This window comes from Oncorhynchus keta, chromosome 11 (assembly GCF_023373465.1).
Source record: "Oncorhynchus keta strain PuntledgeMale-10-30-2019 chromosome 11, Oket_V2, whole genome shotgun sequence".
NCBI lineage: Eukaryota > Metazoa > Chordata > Actinopteri > Salmoniformes > Salmonidae > Oncorhynchus > Oncorhynchus keta.
The window spans coordinates 16787468-16804134 of NC_068431.1; the positions used below are offsets into that span (position 1 = coordinate 16787468).

Sequence of the window (16667 nt, forward strand, 5' to 3'; positions counted from 1 at the left end):
GATTTTGATTTCAGCTCATTTGTTTTACTTGAGTGCAGCTGTGGCATTGTGTGAGTCTTATGTGGAGGGATATTCAACTCTTACACTACAAGGTCCAGAGCCTGCTGGTTTTCTTTTCTACCTGATAATTAATCGCACCCACCTGGTGTCCCGGGTCTAAATCAGTCTCTGATTAGAGGGGAACAATGAAAAAAGGAGTGGAACTGGTTGAGGTCCAGAGTTGATGGGACTAGGGTAAATAATCCTCATCCCTGCATCCTCAATGGGGAGTAGCAGGCCACCAGGAATCTCCCAAGAGCCAAATATATACCAGCTAGTAGACCGGGGATCTGTGGGAATGTGCAACCAGAGGTAGTAGATAAGACTGACAGGGGGCAGTGTTCCCCTTAATGCCCAATGGGCACACTCCAGGGCCTGATGTGTGTGGTGAATTCATAAAACTGTTTAAGAACCAAACGGAGCAAAACAAGCTTCTGTTGAACATAGGTCCTTCCATTACGCTGATCCTATTGAAAAACATTTTGCAACGGAGAACACAATTTTGGCTCACAGTAGGACAAATTCAGGTAGGTCCTTCCCTGTTTCGTATGCTCGGTTTGGTTTATAAACAGTTTCTGTAATTAATTGAATACACCCCTGGAGTGTATTCATGTCAATTGTAAAATGTTTCTTATACAGAACGGGGACAGACCTACCTGAATTTGTTTAATAGAAACTTGTTGCAAAAAGGTTGTTTCCTACAATTTGGACATAACTACATCCCAGCACAAACTGTAGAAAGCACATTGGCGCAGAAGATCTGAGGTTTATCCCCTCTGGTTCAATGCGTTTTGAGGAAGCAAAGGGGAGGAATCAAGGTAGTACAATGTTCACCCTGGGGTAATTTGGGAGAACTGAGAATATGTGAAGACCAAATGGAAAGCCCTTTTCTGGACACCTTCAAAAATGGTACTTGAATCTGAGATGCACAGCTGCAGACTTTGATTGAAAATGTAAAAAGCATAACTCATCACACGGCATATTCCTGGCCTTAACATGCTTTGTTCTTGCAACATTTTCCCACCCATTTTATTCTCATAATGGGCCTCGAGTTTATTAGATATTGAATCAGGCAAGTCACCTAAAATTATTTTAATGTATAAAATGTTTAGCTTGTGTTACATATGTTGTAATACACACACAAAAAAAACAAGAAGCTTGCATGTTATTAAAATGACATTTTAAAACCATATGCAGCTGAGTAAAGTTGGACAGTAACGTAATCCATCCATGACGGAGCAGGTCATCCAATCATCGTTTCTGAAGGAGGAAGACAAAATGATTATGGTTGTGTGTCCTTACACTGTTACCTTGCCTCCTTTGGTCTGTTTTGGAAGGCATAGCTAGAGACTAGACACCAGCCTAATTGCTTTCAACAGTCTTATTTTTTCTAGATTTGTGTTCATGAAAGAAGGCAAGGCAGGAAGAGGAAGCATTATTTTGGTATGAAATATAACCAACCTGATTTTTCATGATCTCATCTCTGGTTTTGAAAACAGGGGCATCCTCCACAACAATCCCTTCAGCCATTTCATTCACTTTCTCCAAGAGGTCTGTACTGTATCTGAGAGAACACACAGGTACAGCAGTTAGTCAGCATGTCATACATTTGGTATATTAAGTTAAAATGCATTTTAGCTAAATAGCAAGTCAAGAAGTCAATGCACGCAATGGGTATTTATTGTTAACTCACCGACAGCCAAGAAACACGTTGTTGGCCCATACCATGGACAAAGCAAGCAGCTGATCAATGTGTGGGTCCTCAAAGTCGTTTATATTTCTGAATAGGAATGCCCTCCTGGCCTTCCAATGTTTTTCACTTTCGGAGATACCACGATATGTATCTACAAGCTCGGACAGATGCCTGTTTTGTTCAATGAATTCCTCGATATCACCCTCGGCCATTTCGACAAGTACACAAGACTTCCTAACACAAAAATGATTGTACGCAGAAGCAGAACGGAAGGCAGGAAGCTATTCCTTCTATGGTATTCTGGCGGTCTGCCATCTACTGGATGGGGTGAAAACTGATAAACGTTTACTCAAAATAACAGGGATAAGGGAAAGGTGAAAAAAGATACTTCTAAATTTCTAAAGTAAACAAAAACTTTACTCCTTCAGTCGGATTAAACGGTATACTCAGATCCCTACACAGGCTCAGGAACCTGGGAGGGGTGGCCTCTTCATTCAGTATTCCCTGTAACAATTCCGCCTGTCCTGGAGATCCAGAAAGCATTTCGCTGCCTTCAATGATATCTAGCTTCTTAGATTTTTTATTAGTTTGAGTTCAATTTACTACTTGCGCAATAAATGCTACAAAGTCCACCTTCTTCACTGTTAAGCCGAAACCATGTCAAAACTTGCGTGCGAGAGTAAAAAGCGTCAATTCACATACACTGCGTAGTGTATGCCAACTTAATTGTCACGAGAATCCATAATAAACCGTTGTATTTGTTATGTTCGCTATGTAGCCCTTGTATATTTTTTGTTGTGTGCTCCTTTAGACTCACCGTATCTGTCATATGTGAGCCACTGTACCTGCATGGCTGCATTAAACAGTTACGTTTAAAGGCTCCGGAGTGGCACTTTACATTTTAGTGCATAATGCGTCACTGTTTCCAATCCAGGCTGCGTCACACCCGGCAGTGATTGGGAGTCTCATTGGGTGGCGCACAATTGGCTCAACGTCGTCCGTATTTGGCCGGGGTAGGCTGTCATTTTTAAATAGGATTTTTTTCTCAACTGACTTGCCTCGTTAAATAATAACATTTTAGCAAAGAAATGTTTTCACATTTCTACAAAATAAAATACAGAAATACCTTATTTACATAAGTATTCAGACCCTTTGCTATGAAACACGAAATTGTGCTCAGGTGAATCCTGTTTCATTTGATTACCCTTGAGATGTTTCTACAACCTGATTGGAGTCCACCTGGGGTAAATTAAATTGATTGGACATGATTTGGAAAGGCACACATCTGTATAAGGTCCCACCCCACAGTTGACAGTGCATGTCAGAGCAAAAACCAAGCCTTGAGGTCAAAGGAATTTTCCGTAGAGCTCAGAGACAGGATTGTGTTGAGGCACAGATCTGGGGAAGGGTACCAACAAATGTCTGCGGCATTGAAGGTCCCCAAGAACACAGTGGCCTCCATCATTCTTATATGGAAGAAGTTTGGAACCAACAAGACTCTTCCTATAGCTGGCCACCCGGCCAGCCAAACTGAGCAATCGGGGAGAAGGGCCTAGGTCAGGGAAGTGACCAAGAACCGGATGGTCACTCTGACATAGCTCCAGGGTTAGTCAGAAGGACAACCATCTCTGCAGCACTCCCCCAATCAGGACTTTACCATCCCTACGGTGAAGCATGGTGGTGGCAGCATCATGCTGTGGGGATGTTTTTCAGCAGCAGGGGCTGGGAGACTAGTCAGGATTGAGGGAAAGATGAACAGAGCAAAGAACAGAGAGATCCTTGATGAAAACCTGCTCCAGAACGCTCAGACTGGGACGAAGGTTCACCTTCGTACAGGACAACGACCCTAGGCACACAACCAAGACAACGCAGGCGTGGTTTCAATACAAATCTCTGAATGTCCTTGAGTGGCCCAGCCAGAGCCCAGACTTGAACCTGATCAAACATCTCTGGAAAGACCTGAAAATAAGTGTGCAGCAACGCTCCCCATCCAACCTGACAGAGCTTGAGAGTATCTGCAGAGAAGAATGGGAGAAACCCCCAAAAAACAGGTGTGCCAAGCTTGTAGCGTCATACCCAAAAAGACTTGAGGCTGTATACGCTGCCATTGGTGCTTCAACAAAGTACGTAGTAAAGGGTCTGAATACTTATTTAAATGTAATATTTCAGTTATTTATTTTTAATAGCAAAAAAGTCCATTTGTTTTTGCTTTGTTATTATGGGTTATTGTGTGTAGATTGACATTTTTTATTTAATCCATTTTAGAAAAAGGCTGTAAGGTAACAAAATGTGGAAAAAGTCAAGGGGTCTGAATAAGAATGCACTGTACACCCAAGCAGTTTAAAAATAATTTAGTTTGTCTCATTCTTTCTACATAACAGAATTCCCTCTTGAAATCGGAGTCCTCTAGTTTTCCAGCCTGGCTTGCCCTAGGCTATATGTGATCGAAATCAACACAGGTAGGCTGCATTTTTGTAACTTTTTAAAGATTTTTTATTTAACCTTTTTTTGACTAGGACCCATAGGGCCCTAGTCAAAAGTAGTACACTTTAAAGGGAATAGGGTACCAATTTATATACAAGACCCTCATAGGCAGGTCCCCCCTCACCCTCAGCTCACTCCTTAACATCTCCACTACCAATAGCAGCCTGCGTTCTGGTAGATGTATCACTCTGGTCATTCCAGAGCCAGCACTTGCTTTGGTCTTTGTTCATTCCGGTTTGTCTGCTGCCAACGACTGGAATGAGCTGCAAAAGACCCTCAGTCACATTCATCCTACCAGACTCCTTCAAAAATATATTAACTGAGGTGCTATCTGATCAATGTACCTGCTGATCATTAAGTCTGCTGTGTTGCCTTGGACTTTTCTGCTCTAACACACTATGAATATTTATTATTGTTGTATATTTGATGCATTTGTACAACAGGGTGGCACCTTAATTGGGGAGGACGGACTTGTGGTAATGGCTGGAGCGGAATCAGTGGAATTCTATCAAATACATCAAACACATGGTTTCCAGGTGTTTGATTTCATTCCATTTACTCCGCTCCAGCCATTATTACGAGCCGTCCTCCCCTCAGCAGCCTCCACTGATTTGTATCTTTCCTCTGTATAGAGTGTTTTATTCATTTGTTGTGATATTGTGTGTTGTCCTGTTCACTGTTACAATGTTATGCCTCTTGGCCTGGTTGTTATTGTAAATGAGAATTGGGTTCTCAATTCCCTTTTTTGGTTAAATAAACGCTCAATTATTTCTTTCTTTATAATTGGGATGCAGCCCTCCTCTCTATAGAAGAGCCTGTGGTTAGTGTACGTTGTCCTTCTCTTTCACTCAAGGCCTATCCTTTGGGTTTGATTGTGGCTTCCAACAGTCTTTCAATCAGACCAGGGCATCCAAATGTCACCTACCTACATCAATGCCACTGTATCTGCTGATGGTTAATATTGCATTAAACTACTTGTCGGGAGTGTAGACTTGGTGCGAAAAACATGCCAATTCTGATCATTCAGGGATTATATAGGGTCATTTTCAGTCTGACAAACCTGGGAGAGTGACAGACTAAAACACCTGCAGAAAGAAAAGTCATACATCAAATGAGGTTCATTATGGTCTAGACTGTCGACTCCTAAAATTATCTAGGCCATTCATTGACTACAGCTCTTTCATACTTTAAATCCCTATAGAGATCTTCAGCACAGCACTCTGCAGTATTTTATAATTATATGGTACAGGCCTAAAAAAAAAACTGTGATTGAAAAGTGTGCAATGTTTTAAACTGAGATGTGAAGATGTTATCCTTATCTCCCGAGGTCAAATAAGCTGAGCATCTAAAAATTATGATTTAGAATAGATCTACTATAAGGGACTATTATCATCATCGGTATATACTATATACTTGTAAAGCCATCATTTGTTTTCCTCTACAAGCCTAGCTGACTGTATACCTCTCATACTTATCCCATTTGTGAGGCATTGACATTGTTGTACAAAGCATTTCAGGTCATGTCCCAAATGGAAACCTATCACCTATATAGTGCTCTGCTTTTGACCAGAGATTTGGGATGCAAACCCAGTCAGTGATATTGGAGTGGGGGGGGTAATCCTTCCTTGGCTCATCACAAGCACGCTGCTGAAAAGGATACCTGTTGTCTCAATGGCTCCCAATTATAGTTTCTCCTGAGTAAGCATACATACATTAGATGACTCATCAAAAATATTTGTTGTGAAGCCTCTTGGAACAGTGTATTATGTCAGCATCAGTGTATATTTCATGCTGAGTGATCTATACATGGTGAATTACACATTAAGGGGTAACCAACTAGTCCTACTCTGCAATACAAGTCCTACACACATGTTTTTTACACTTTTGCCCCCATCCCCTATCTTGTTCCATTCATACTTGTCAGGGTGTTGTCCCAACCCGTTCATATAGACAGAGTTAGGTAGGGTGGTCTGTGAAACACCTTTTTGGCTTGCCCCTGGAATCTTACAGCATATCAATGACTTCGTGTCAAAACAAGCCCCCAAAGGCTCCTTCCTTAGAAATGATGGGAGTATTTCTCTCTGATCTTGTTCCAGGCATGTCTGTAAAGAAAGTGCCCCCTGGTTACATGAAGAGGAGGCCAATGAGGTGTCAGTATGTTCTTGGAGGGTTTCTATTCTACCCTGCCTTTGAAAAAAGGCCTTTATTTTCATGGGCAAGTAGGCTGGGGTACTTTTGGGTCAGAAGGATATCATATTTTATTTTTGATATATCACAATGTTCATTTATAGTATCTTTATCTCTGTAGTGTCAAATGACAAAGAAGACTATAGCTTCTTACTGTATCTGGTGTTTGTCTGTCAAAGGGGTAAAGGAGTGATGAACGTCCAGTAATTTTAGCATGTAAATTTTGGTGTGGCAAACTCCCCCCCAATTTTTTTTGATGCATGCCAGCAAAGCCACTACTCAACATAACACACCACTGAACAGTCAACATAACTATTTGCTCAGCACTTTTGAAATGTACAGCGACAGAATTAAGAACATGGGCTGTTCTTACAGTATTCTCCCTGTATACCAAGTCAGAACCATATGATAAATAAAAGGGGCATATGTGCACCACCAAGTCAGAAAAGTAAGCTAAATGATAATGGGAAAGTGGAACAAATTATTAGGGTGAGGCACATTGGTTACAAACAGCTTACTACTCAACATACACTTAGTATTACTTTCTTAGTTACAGTATACATATCTCTCTGGTACATTACATAATTTATGCAGCAGCATACAAGACTCACCTTCTTCTGCTGTGTTCACTTGAACTGGAAGGAGGCACGTCTGCCCTGCGTGGGCAAATTTTGTCATCAAACTTTGTCGTCAAAGACGGGCATTCTCTGGATTTATGGTGCTTTCAAGACAACTGGGAACTCGGTTGAATCATAATGACGTCAGTGATCTTCAGGTCAGAGGTCTAGAAAGAGGCCAGAGTTCCCGACTTGCAGTTGTCTTGAACTCACTGAAGTCTGAGATTTCCCAGTTCCGAGTATCCAGTTGTTTTGAGCCGCAGACTCGGCCTCAACCTTTAAGTCTTTATTGAAGACTCATCTCCTATAATTGAGTGTAGTCTGGCCCAGGGGTGTGAAGGTGAACGGAAAGGCACTGGAGCGACGAACCGCCCCTGCGGTCTCTGCCTCTAACCCTATTACAGGGGCTGCGTCACTGGCTTACTGGTGCTCTTCCATGCCGTCCCTAGGAGGGGTGCATAAGTTGAGTGGGTTGAGTCACTGATGTGATCTTCCTGTCCAGGTTGGCGCCACCCTCGGGTTCGTGCCGGGGGGAAGGTCTTTGTGGGCTATACTCGGTCTTGTCTCAGGTTAGTAGGTTGGTGGTTGAAAATATCCCTCTAGTGGTGTGGGGGCTTTGCTTTGACAAAGTGGGGTTATGACATTTACTCCTGAGGTGCTGACCTGTTGCACCCTCTACAACCACTGTGATTATTAAAAGTCGTGCTATAAATTCACAGACAACACAAAGATATCCTTCCAGACTCCCTCTGTCTACCCAAGGACGCCAGAGGACAAAAATCAGTTAACCACCTAACTGAGGGACTCAATTTAACCTTGAGCAATACCCTAGATGCAGTTGCACCACTAAAATCTAAAAACATTTCTCGTAAGAAACTAGCTCCCTGGTATACAGAAAACACCCGAGCTCTGAAGCAAGCTTCCAGAAAATTGGAACGGAAATGGCGCCACACAAAACTGGAAGTCTTCCGACTAGCTCGGAAAGACAGTACCGTGCAGTATCGAAGAGACCTTACTGCTGCTCGATCATCCTATTTTTCCAACTTAATTGAGGAAAATAAGAACAATCCGAAATTCCTTTTTGATACTGTCGCAAAGCTAACTAAAAAGCAGCATTCCCCAAGAGAGGATGGCTTTCACTTCAGCAGTAATAAATTCATGAACTTCTTTGAGGAAAAGATCATGATTATTCGAAAGCAAATTGCGGACTCCTCTTTCAATCTGCGTATTCCTTCAAAGCTCAGTTGTCCTGATTCTGCACAACTCTGCCAGGACCTAGGATAAAGAGAGACACTCAAGTGTTTTAGTACTATATCTCTTGACACAATGATGAAAATAATCATGGCCTCCAACTAAACTACTGAAAGAGCTGCTTCCTGTGCTTGGCCCTTCTACGTTGAACATAATAAACGGCTCTCTATACACCGGATGTGTACCAAACTCACTGAAAGTGGCAGTAATAAAGCCTCTCTTGAAAAAGCCAAACCTTGACCCAGAAAATATAAAAAACTATCGGCCAATATCGAATCTTCCATTCCTCTCAACATTTTTGGAAAAGGCTGTTGTGCAGCAACTCACTGCCTTCCTGAAGACAAACAATGTATACAAAATGCTTCTGTCTGGTTTAAGACCCCATCATAGCACTGAGACTGCACTTGTGAAGGTGGTAAATTACCTTTTAATGGCATCAGACCGAGGCTCTGCATCTGTCCTCGTGCTCCTAGACCTTAGTGCTGCTTTTTGATACCATCGATCACCACATTCTTTTGGAGAGATTGGAAACCCAAATTGGTCTACACGGACAAGTTCTGGCCTGGTTTAGATCTTATCTGTCGGAAAGATATCAGTTTGTCTCTGTGAATGGTTTGTCCTCTGACAAATCAACTGTCAATTTTGGTGTTCCTCAAGGTTCTGTTTTAAGACCACTATTGTTTTTACTATATATTTTACCTCTTGGGGATGTCATTCGAAAACATAATGTTAACTTTCACTGCTGTGTGGATGACACACAGCTGTACATTTCAATGAAACATGGTGAAGCCCCAAAATTGCCCTCGCAAGAAGCATGTGTTTCAGACATAAGGAACGGAAATGGCGCCACATGGCTGCAAACTTTCTACTTTTCAACTCGGACAAAACAGAGATGCTTGTTCTAGGTCCCAAGAAATAAAGAGATCTTCTGTTGAATCTGACAATTAATCGTAATGTACAGTCCTCTCAAATAAAACTGGGAAAGACCTCGGCGTTACTCTGGACCCTGATCTCTCTTTTGAAGAACACATCAAGACTGTTTCAAGGACAGCTTTTTTCCATCTACGTAACATTGGAAAAATCAGAAACTTTCTGTCCAAAAATGATGCAGAAAAATTAATCCATGCTTTTGTCACTTCTAGGTTAGACTACTGCAATGCTCTACTTTCCGGCTACTCGGATAAAGCACTAAATACACTTCAGTTAGTGCCAAATTCGGCTGCTAGAATCCTGACGAGAACCAAAGAATTTGATCATATTATTCCAGTGCTAGCCTCCTTACACTGGCTTCCTGTCAAGGCAAAGGCTGATTTCAAGGTTTTACTGATAACCTACAAAGCATTACATGGTTTTTCTCCTACCTATCTCTCTGATTTGGTCCTGTGTACATACCTACACATATGCTATGGTCACAAGACGCAGGCCTCCTAATTGTCCCTAGAATTTCTAAGCAAACAGCTGGAGGCAGGGCTTTCTCCTATAGAGCTCCATTTTTATGGAACGGTCTGCCTACCCATGTCAGAGAAGCAAACTCGGTCTCAACCTTTAAGTCTTTACTGAAGACTCATCTCTTCAGTAGGTCCTATGATTGAGTGTAGTCCGGCTCAGGAGTGTGAAGGTGAACGGAGAGGCTCTGGAGCAACGAACCGCCCTTGCTGTCTCTGCCTGGCCGGTTCCCCTCTTTCCACTGGGATTCTCTGCCTCTAACCCTATTACAGGGGCTGAGTCACTGGCTTACTAGGGCTCTTTCATACTGTACCTACGAGGGGAGCGTCACTTGAGTTGGTTGAGTCACTGATGTGATCTTCCTGTCTAGGTTGACGCCCCCCCTTGGGTTGTGCCGTGGCGGAGATCTTTGTGGGCTATACTCGGCCTTGTCTCAGGATGGTAGGTTGGTGGTTGAAGATATCCCTCTAGTGGTGTGGGGGCTGTGCTTTGGCAAAGTGGGTGGGGTTATATCCTTCTGGTTTGGCCCTGTCCGGGGGTGTCATTGGATGGGGCCACAGTCTCCTGACCCCTCCTGTCTGAGCCTCCAGTATTTATGCTGCAGTAGTTTATGTGTCGGGGGGCAAGGGTCAGTTTGTTATATCTGGAGTACTTCTCCTGTCCTATCCGGTGTCCTGTGTGAATTTAAGTATGCTCTCTCTAATTCTCTCTTTCTCTCTTTTTTTCTCTCTCTCAGAGGACCTGAGCCATAGGACCATGCCTCAGGACTACCTGACATGATGACTCCTTGCTGTCCCCAGTCCACCTGGCCGTGCTGCTGCTCCAGTTTCAACCGTTCTTCCTGTGATTATTATTATTTGACCATGCTGGTCATTTAAGAACATTTGAACATCTTGGCCATGTTCTGTTATAATCTCCACCCGGCACAGCCAGAAGAGGACTGGCCACCCCACATATCCTGGTTCCTCTCTAGGTTTTGGCCTTTTTAGGGAGTTTTTCCTAGCCACTGTGCTTCTACACCTGCATTGCTTGCTGTTTGGGGTTTTAGGCTGGGTTTCTGTACAGCACTTTGAGATATCAGCTGATGTACGAAGGGCTATATAAATACATTTGATTTGATTTGATATTATTATCTGACCCTGCTGGTCATCTACCAAGATGGCATAGCAGTTCAGACATCTTTTGTCCTCGTCTTGTCGTGTCCTGTATATATATATATTTACAACTTTTTTCACATACATTTTATTTTTATTTTCCATCAACTCATCTTCAAAAAACTCTCCTGCAACCCGCCTCACCAATTTATATTTATAAAAAAGTATTATTTACCTCAAATCTGTAATCCTCCAAGAAGCTAGCCAGAACTCCAAGAAGCTAGCCAGAAACGAGCCAGAAGCTAGCCAGGTGCTAGCCAGAAGCTAGCCCAGAAGGTAGTTCAGAAGCTAGTTAGCTTCTTTCCTGACAAATCGTTAGTATTCAGCTTACCACGGTTTGTGGTCATCAGCTATCCTTTGGCTCGAAAATCTATCGCCAGTTTTGTACGGAGCAGCGCGGCTCGGAACGGAACATACCGGACCAATTTTTCTCTCCATGTCCCTGGATTTCAAATGCTCTCTGGACATTCATACCCGGATCTCACAGCTAGCTAGCTGCTATCCGTGTGACTATCGGCTTTCGTCGATTCCGGAGCAAACATCAATTATTCCGGAGCTTGCCAGCTCCGTCAATCACTCCTGAGTTCCATCAATTACTCCTGGGCTGCAGTCACCTATCCGGACCCGTTTTACTGCCTACGCGGAGCCCCACTGGGCCTTCACAACTGGACTGCCGACGTTATCTACCCGAAGGAGATCCGGCTGGCTCCTCCGTCGCGACGTTACCTGAACGCCCATCTGCGGCCTGCTAACCGTTAGCTGTCTTACCGGCTGCTATCTGAATAGACAATCGGACCATTTATTTATTTTTATTATTATTATGTTTTCTTCTTGGGCCTCTATAACTATATCTATTGTTTTTATTTTTGTTGTTGTTGCATGATTTGGATTAATCCCCTAGCTCCACTCCTATTCCCCAGGCTCTCTCTTTTGACAACTTCTGTAACCGTAATAGCCTTGGTTTCATGCATGTTAACATTAGAAGCCTCCTCCCTAAGTTCGTTCTATTCACTGCTTTAGCACACTCTGCCAACCCGGATGTTCTAGCTGTGTCTGAATCCTGGCTTAGGAAGACCACCAAAAATTCAGAAATTTTAATTCCAAACTACAACATTTTCAGACAAGATAGAACTGCCAACTACAAATACTTAGGTGTCTGGTTAGACTGTAAACTCTCCTTCCAGACCCATATCAAACATCTCCAATCCAAAGTTAAATCTAGAATTGGCTTCCTATTTCGCAACAAAGCATCCTTCACTCATGCTGCCAAACATACCCTTGTAAAACTGACCATCCTACCAATCCTCGACTTTGGCAATGTCATTTACAAAATAGCCTCCAATACCCTACTCAACAAATTGGATGCAGTCTATCACAGTGCAATCCGTTTTGTCACCAAAGCCCCATATACTACCCACCATTGCGACCTGTACGCTCTCGTTGGTTGGCCCTCGCTTCATACTCGTCGCCAAACCCACTGGCTCCATGTCATCTACAAGACTCTGCTAGGTAAAGTCCCCCTTATCTCAGCTCGCTGGTCACCATAGCATCTCCCACCTGTAGCACACGCTCCAGCAGGTATATCTCTCTAGTCACCCCCAAAACCAATTCTTTCTTTGGCCGCCTCTCCTTCCACTTCTCTGCTGCCAATGACTGGAACGAACTACAAAAATCTCTGAAACTGGAAACACTTATCTCCCTCACTAGCTTTAAGCACCAACTGTCAGAGCAGCTCACATATTACTGCACCTGTACATAGCCCACCTATAATTTAGCCCAAACAACTACCTCTTTCCCAACTGTATTTAATTTATTTATTTATTTTGCTCCTTTGCACCCCATTATTTTTATTTCTACTTTGCACATTCTTCCATTGCAAAACTACCATTCCAGTGTTTTACTTGCTATATTGTATTTACTTTGCCACCATGGCCTTTTTTGCCTTTACCTCCCTTCTCACCTCATTTGCTCACATTGTATATAGACTTGTTTATACTGTATTATTGACTGTATGTTTGTTTTACTCCATGTGTAACTCTGTGTCGTTGTATCTGTCGAACTGCTTTGCTTTATCTTGGCCAGGTCGCAATTGTAAATGAGAACTTGTTCTCAACTTGCCTACCTGGTTAAATAAAGGTAAAATAAAAAATAAATAAATCTATGAATGTTTGAACACCTTGGCCATTTTCTGTTATAATCTCCACCCAGCACAGCCAAAAGAGGACTGGCCACCCCTCAGAGCCTGGTTGCTCTCTAGGTTTCTTCCTAAGTTTTGGCCTTTCTGTTGAGTTCTTCCTAGCCACCGTGCTTTTACATCTGCATTGCTTGCTGTACAGCACTTTGTGCCATCGGCTGATGTAAAAAGGGCTTAATAAATACATTTAATTGATTGATTGATTGAACATGTCAGAAGTCATGCTGGATTGAAAGCATGGCCATCATTGAATGTTTATAATTTTAAGCTTGTAAAAGAGCCCCTTAAACTCAGACTTGGACCACACACCAACTTCACTGAATAGTAGGCTAGTGATTGCAATTAGCCAATGATTCCTTCCAAACCACTCATTGTTGAATTTGCGATTTCCAACTTGTTGTGTAATGTTTATGTCCAATGGCAGATGAGCACTGATACATTTTAGCCATAATTTCTCTTCATATGACAAGGATTGAAACGGATTTACCGGTAGATTTTTGACTTAATTCATGATGGTGACTGCTTGCTTGCTAGCTAAGATTTGAAAGTATGATGTTGACATGACCAGTCCAATCAAAGCTGCTGTAGATATAACGTGATATGACGTCATTTTATCTGTGGCCAATGACCTTGAGCCTTCTTTGATGGGCATTTCTAATGTAACTCTATGGCAGCACCCAAGGGGCTTGAATTTTCAAGCTCTACCCGTAGATTTTGTGGTGACGTAGCATCCCCTTTAATGACAGAACACTGAGCCAATCACAGTGCAACTAGAAAACATTACCAACCCCAGCCATCACAGAAAGCATTGTGCTAGGCTGAAACACCTGCATTTTGGAGCTGCCTTAAGAAAGCAAAATTTGTGGCTTTAATAACTCAGATTTTTTTTTTACATTGTTCGCAAACTGATATTTGACACGTATTAATGCCAAAATAACATGCAAAACAAATGTATTGTCACAGTTGTCATATGGAGGAGACCAAGGCGCAGCGTGGTAAGCGTACATACTTCTTTAATTAAAGAAAGAACACTGAACAAACCATGTCGCTAATATGCGCCGTGCAGAACAGGCAACTAAACATAGAATAAGAACCCACAAACTACCCAAGGAATATGGCTACCTAAATATGGTCCCCAATCAGAGACAACGATAAACAGCTGCCTCTGATTGAGAACCAATCTGGACAACCATAGACATATAAACACCTAGAATTACAAAATCCCCTAGACATAAAAAACCCTAGACATATAAAAAACCCTAGACAACACAAAAACTAAACAAACCACCCTCACCACACCCTGACCTAACCAAAATAATAAAGAAAACAAAGATAACTGAGGTCAGGGCATGACATGTTTTTATTTATGTTTAAGCTAAACAGGTGGGGCTCAAAACCCACCTGCCCTGAATGATGGGTTGCCACTCTCTACTTCAGAAACAGTATTTATTTATTTAATTTTATTTATTTCACCTTTTATTAACCAGGTAGGCTAGTTGAGAACAAGTTCTCATTTACAACTGCGACCTGGCTAAGATAAAGCATAGCAGTGTGAACAGACAACAATACAGAGTTACACATGGAGTAAATAATAAACAAGTCAATAACACAGTAGAAAAAAAGAGAGTCTATATATATTGTGTGCAAAAGGAATGAGGAGGTAGGCGAATAATTACAATTTAGCAGATTAACATTGGAGTGATAAATCAGCAGATGTTCATGTGCAGGTAGGGATACTGGTGTGCAAAAGAGCAGAAAAGTAAATAAATAAAAACAGTATGGGGATGAGGTAGGTAAATTGGGTGGGCTATTTACCGATGGACTATGTACAGCTGCAGCGATCGGTTAGCTGCTCAGATAGCAGATGTTTGAAGTTGGTGAGGGAGATAAAAGTCTCCAACTTCAGCGATTTTTGCAATTCGTTCCAGTCACAGGCAGCAGAGAACTGGAATGAAAGGCGGCCGAATGAGGTGTTGGCTTTAGGGATGATCAGTGAGATACACCTGCTGGAGCGTGTGCTACGGGTGGGTGTTGCCATCGTGACCAGTGAACTGAGATAAGGCGGATCTTTACCTAGCATGGACTTGTAGATGACCTGGAGCCAGTGGGTCTGGCGACGAATATGTAGCGAGGGCCAGCCGACTAGAGCATACAGGTCGCAGTGGTGGGTGGTATAAGGTGCTTTAGTAACAAAACGGATGGCACTGTGATAAACTGCATCCAGTTTGCTGAGTATAGTCTTGGAAGCTATTTTGTAGATGACATCGCCAAAGTCGAGGATTGGTAGGATAGTCAGTTTTACTAGGGTAAGTTTGGCAGGGTGAGTGAAGGAGGCTTTGTGCGAAATAGAAAGCCGATTCTAGATTTGATTTTAGATTGGAGATGTTTGATATGAGTCTGGAAGGAGAGTTTACAGTCTAGCTAGACACCTAGGTACTTATAGATGTCCACATATTCTAGGTCGGAACCATTCAGGGTGGTGATGCTAGTCGGGCGTGCGGGTGCAGGCAGCGAACGGTTGAAAAGCATGCATTTGGTTTTACTAGCATTTAAGAGCAGTTGGAGGCCACGGAAGGAGTGTTGTATGGCATTGAAGCTCGTTTGGAGGTTAGATAGCACAGTGTCCAAGGGAGGGCCAGAGGTATACAGAATGGTGTCGTCTGCGTAGAGGTGGATCAGGGAATCGCCCGCAGCAAGAGCAACATCATTGAAATATACAGAGAAAATAGTCGGCCCGAGAATTGAACTCTGTGGCACCCCATAGAGACTGCCAGAGGACCGGACAACAGGCCCTCCAATTTGACACACTGAACTCTGTCTGCAAAGTAGTTGGTGAACCAGGCAAGGCAGTCAATAGAAAAACCGAGGCTACTGAGTCTGTCGATAAGAATATGATGATTGACAGAGTCGAAAGCTTTGGTCAGGTCGATGAAGATGGCTGCACAGTACTGTCTTTTATCGATGGCGGTTATGATATCGTTTAGTACCTTGAGCGTGGCTGAGGTGCACCTGTGACCGGCTCCGAAACCAGATTGCACAGAGGAGAAGGTATGGTGGGATTCGAGATGGTCAGTGATCTGTTTGTTGACTTGGCTTTCGAAGACCTTAGATAGGCAGGGCAGGATGGATATAGGTCTGTAACATTTTGGGTCCAGGGTGTCTCCCCCATTGAAGAGGGGGATGACCGTGGCAGCTTTCCATTCCTTGGGGATCTCAGACGATATGAAAGAGAGGTTGAACAGGCTGGTAATAGGGGTTGAGACAATGGCGGCGGATAGTTTCAGAAATAGAGGGTCCAGATTGTCAAGCCAAGCTGATTGTATGGGTCAAGGTTTTGCAGCTCTTTCTGCTATCTGGATTTGGGTAAAGGAGAATCTGGGGAGGCTTGGGCGAGTAACTGCGGGGGGGAGCTGTTGGCCGAGGTTGGAGTAGCCAGGAGGAAGGCATAGCCAACCGTTGAGAAATGCTTGTTGAAGTTTTCGATTATCATGGATTTATCGCTGGTGACCGTGTTACCTAGCCTCAGGGCAGTGGGCAGCTGGGAGGATATGCTCTTGTTCTCCATGGACTTTACAGTGTCCCATAACGTTTTGTAGTTAGAG

At 43.0% G+C, this 16667-nt stretch overlaps 1 protein-coding gene across 1 annotated transcript; it reads right to left on the bottom strand.

Annotated features, from left to right (window-relative positions):
- Positions 1-1116: 1116 nt before the first annotated feature.
- LOC118389832 (CDKN2AIP N-terminal-like protein) lies at positions 1117-2717 on the bottom strand. The gene is made up of 3 exons (XM_035779706.2): positions 1733-2717; positions 1501-1603; positions 1117-1299 (listed from the first exon to the last, which is right to left on the bottom strand). Exons 1-3 carry the CDS (start codon positions 1942-1944, stop codon positions 1291-1293), a joined length of 324 nt encoding a protein of 107 aa, XP_035635599.1. The 5' UTR covers positions 1945-2717; the 3' UTR covers positions 1117-1290.
- Between the last annotated feature and the right edge of the window lie 13950 nt (positions 2718-16667).

Bases quoted from the DNA above. Each gene is read 5' to 3' on its own strand.
- LOC118389832 (XM_035779706.2), bottom strand. From the start codon at position 1,944: ATGGCCGAGGGTGATATCGAGGAATTCATTGAACAAAACAGGCATCTG. The intron at 1,604-1,732 runs GTGAGTTAACAA...GTGTTCTCTCAG, and splicing joins AACGTGTTTCTTGGCTGTCG to ATACAGTACAGACCTCTTGG.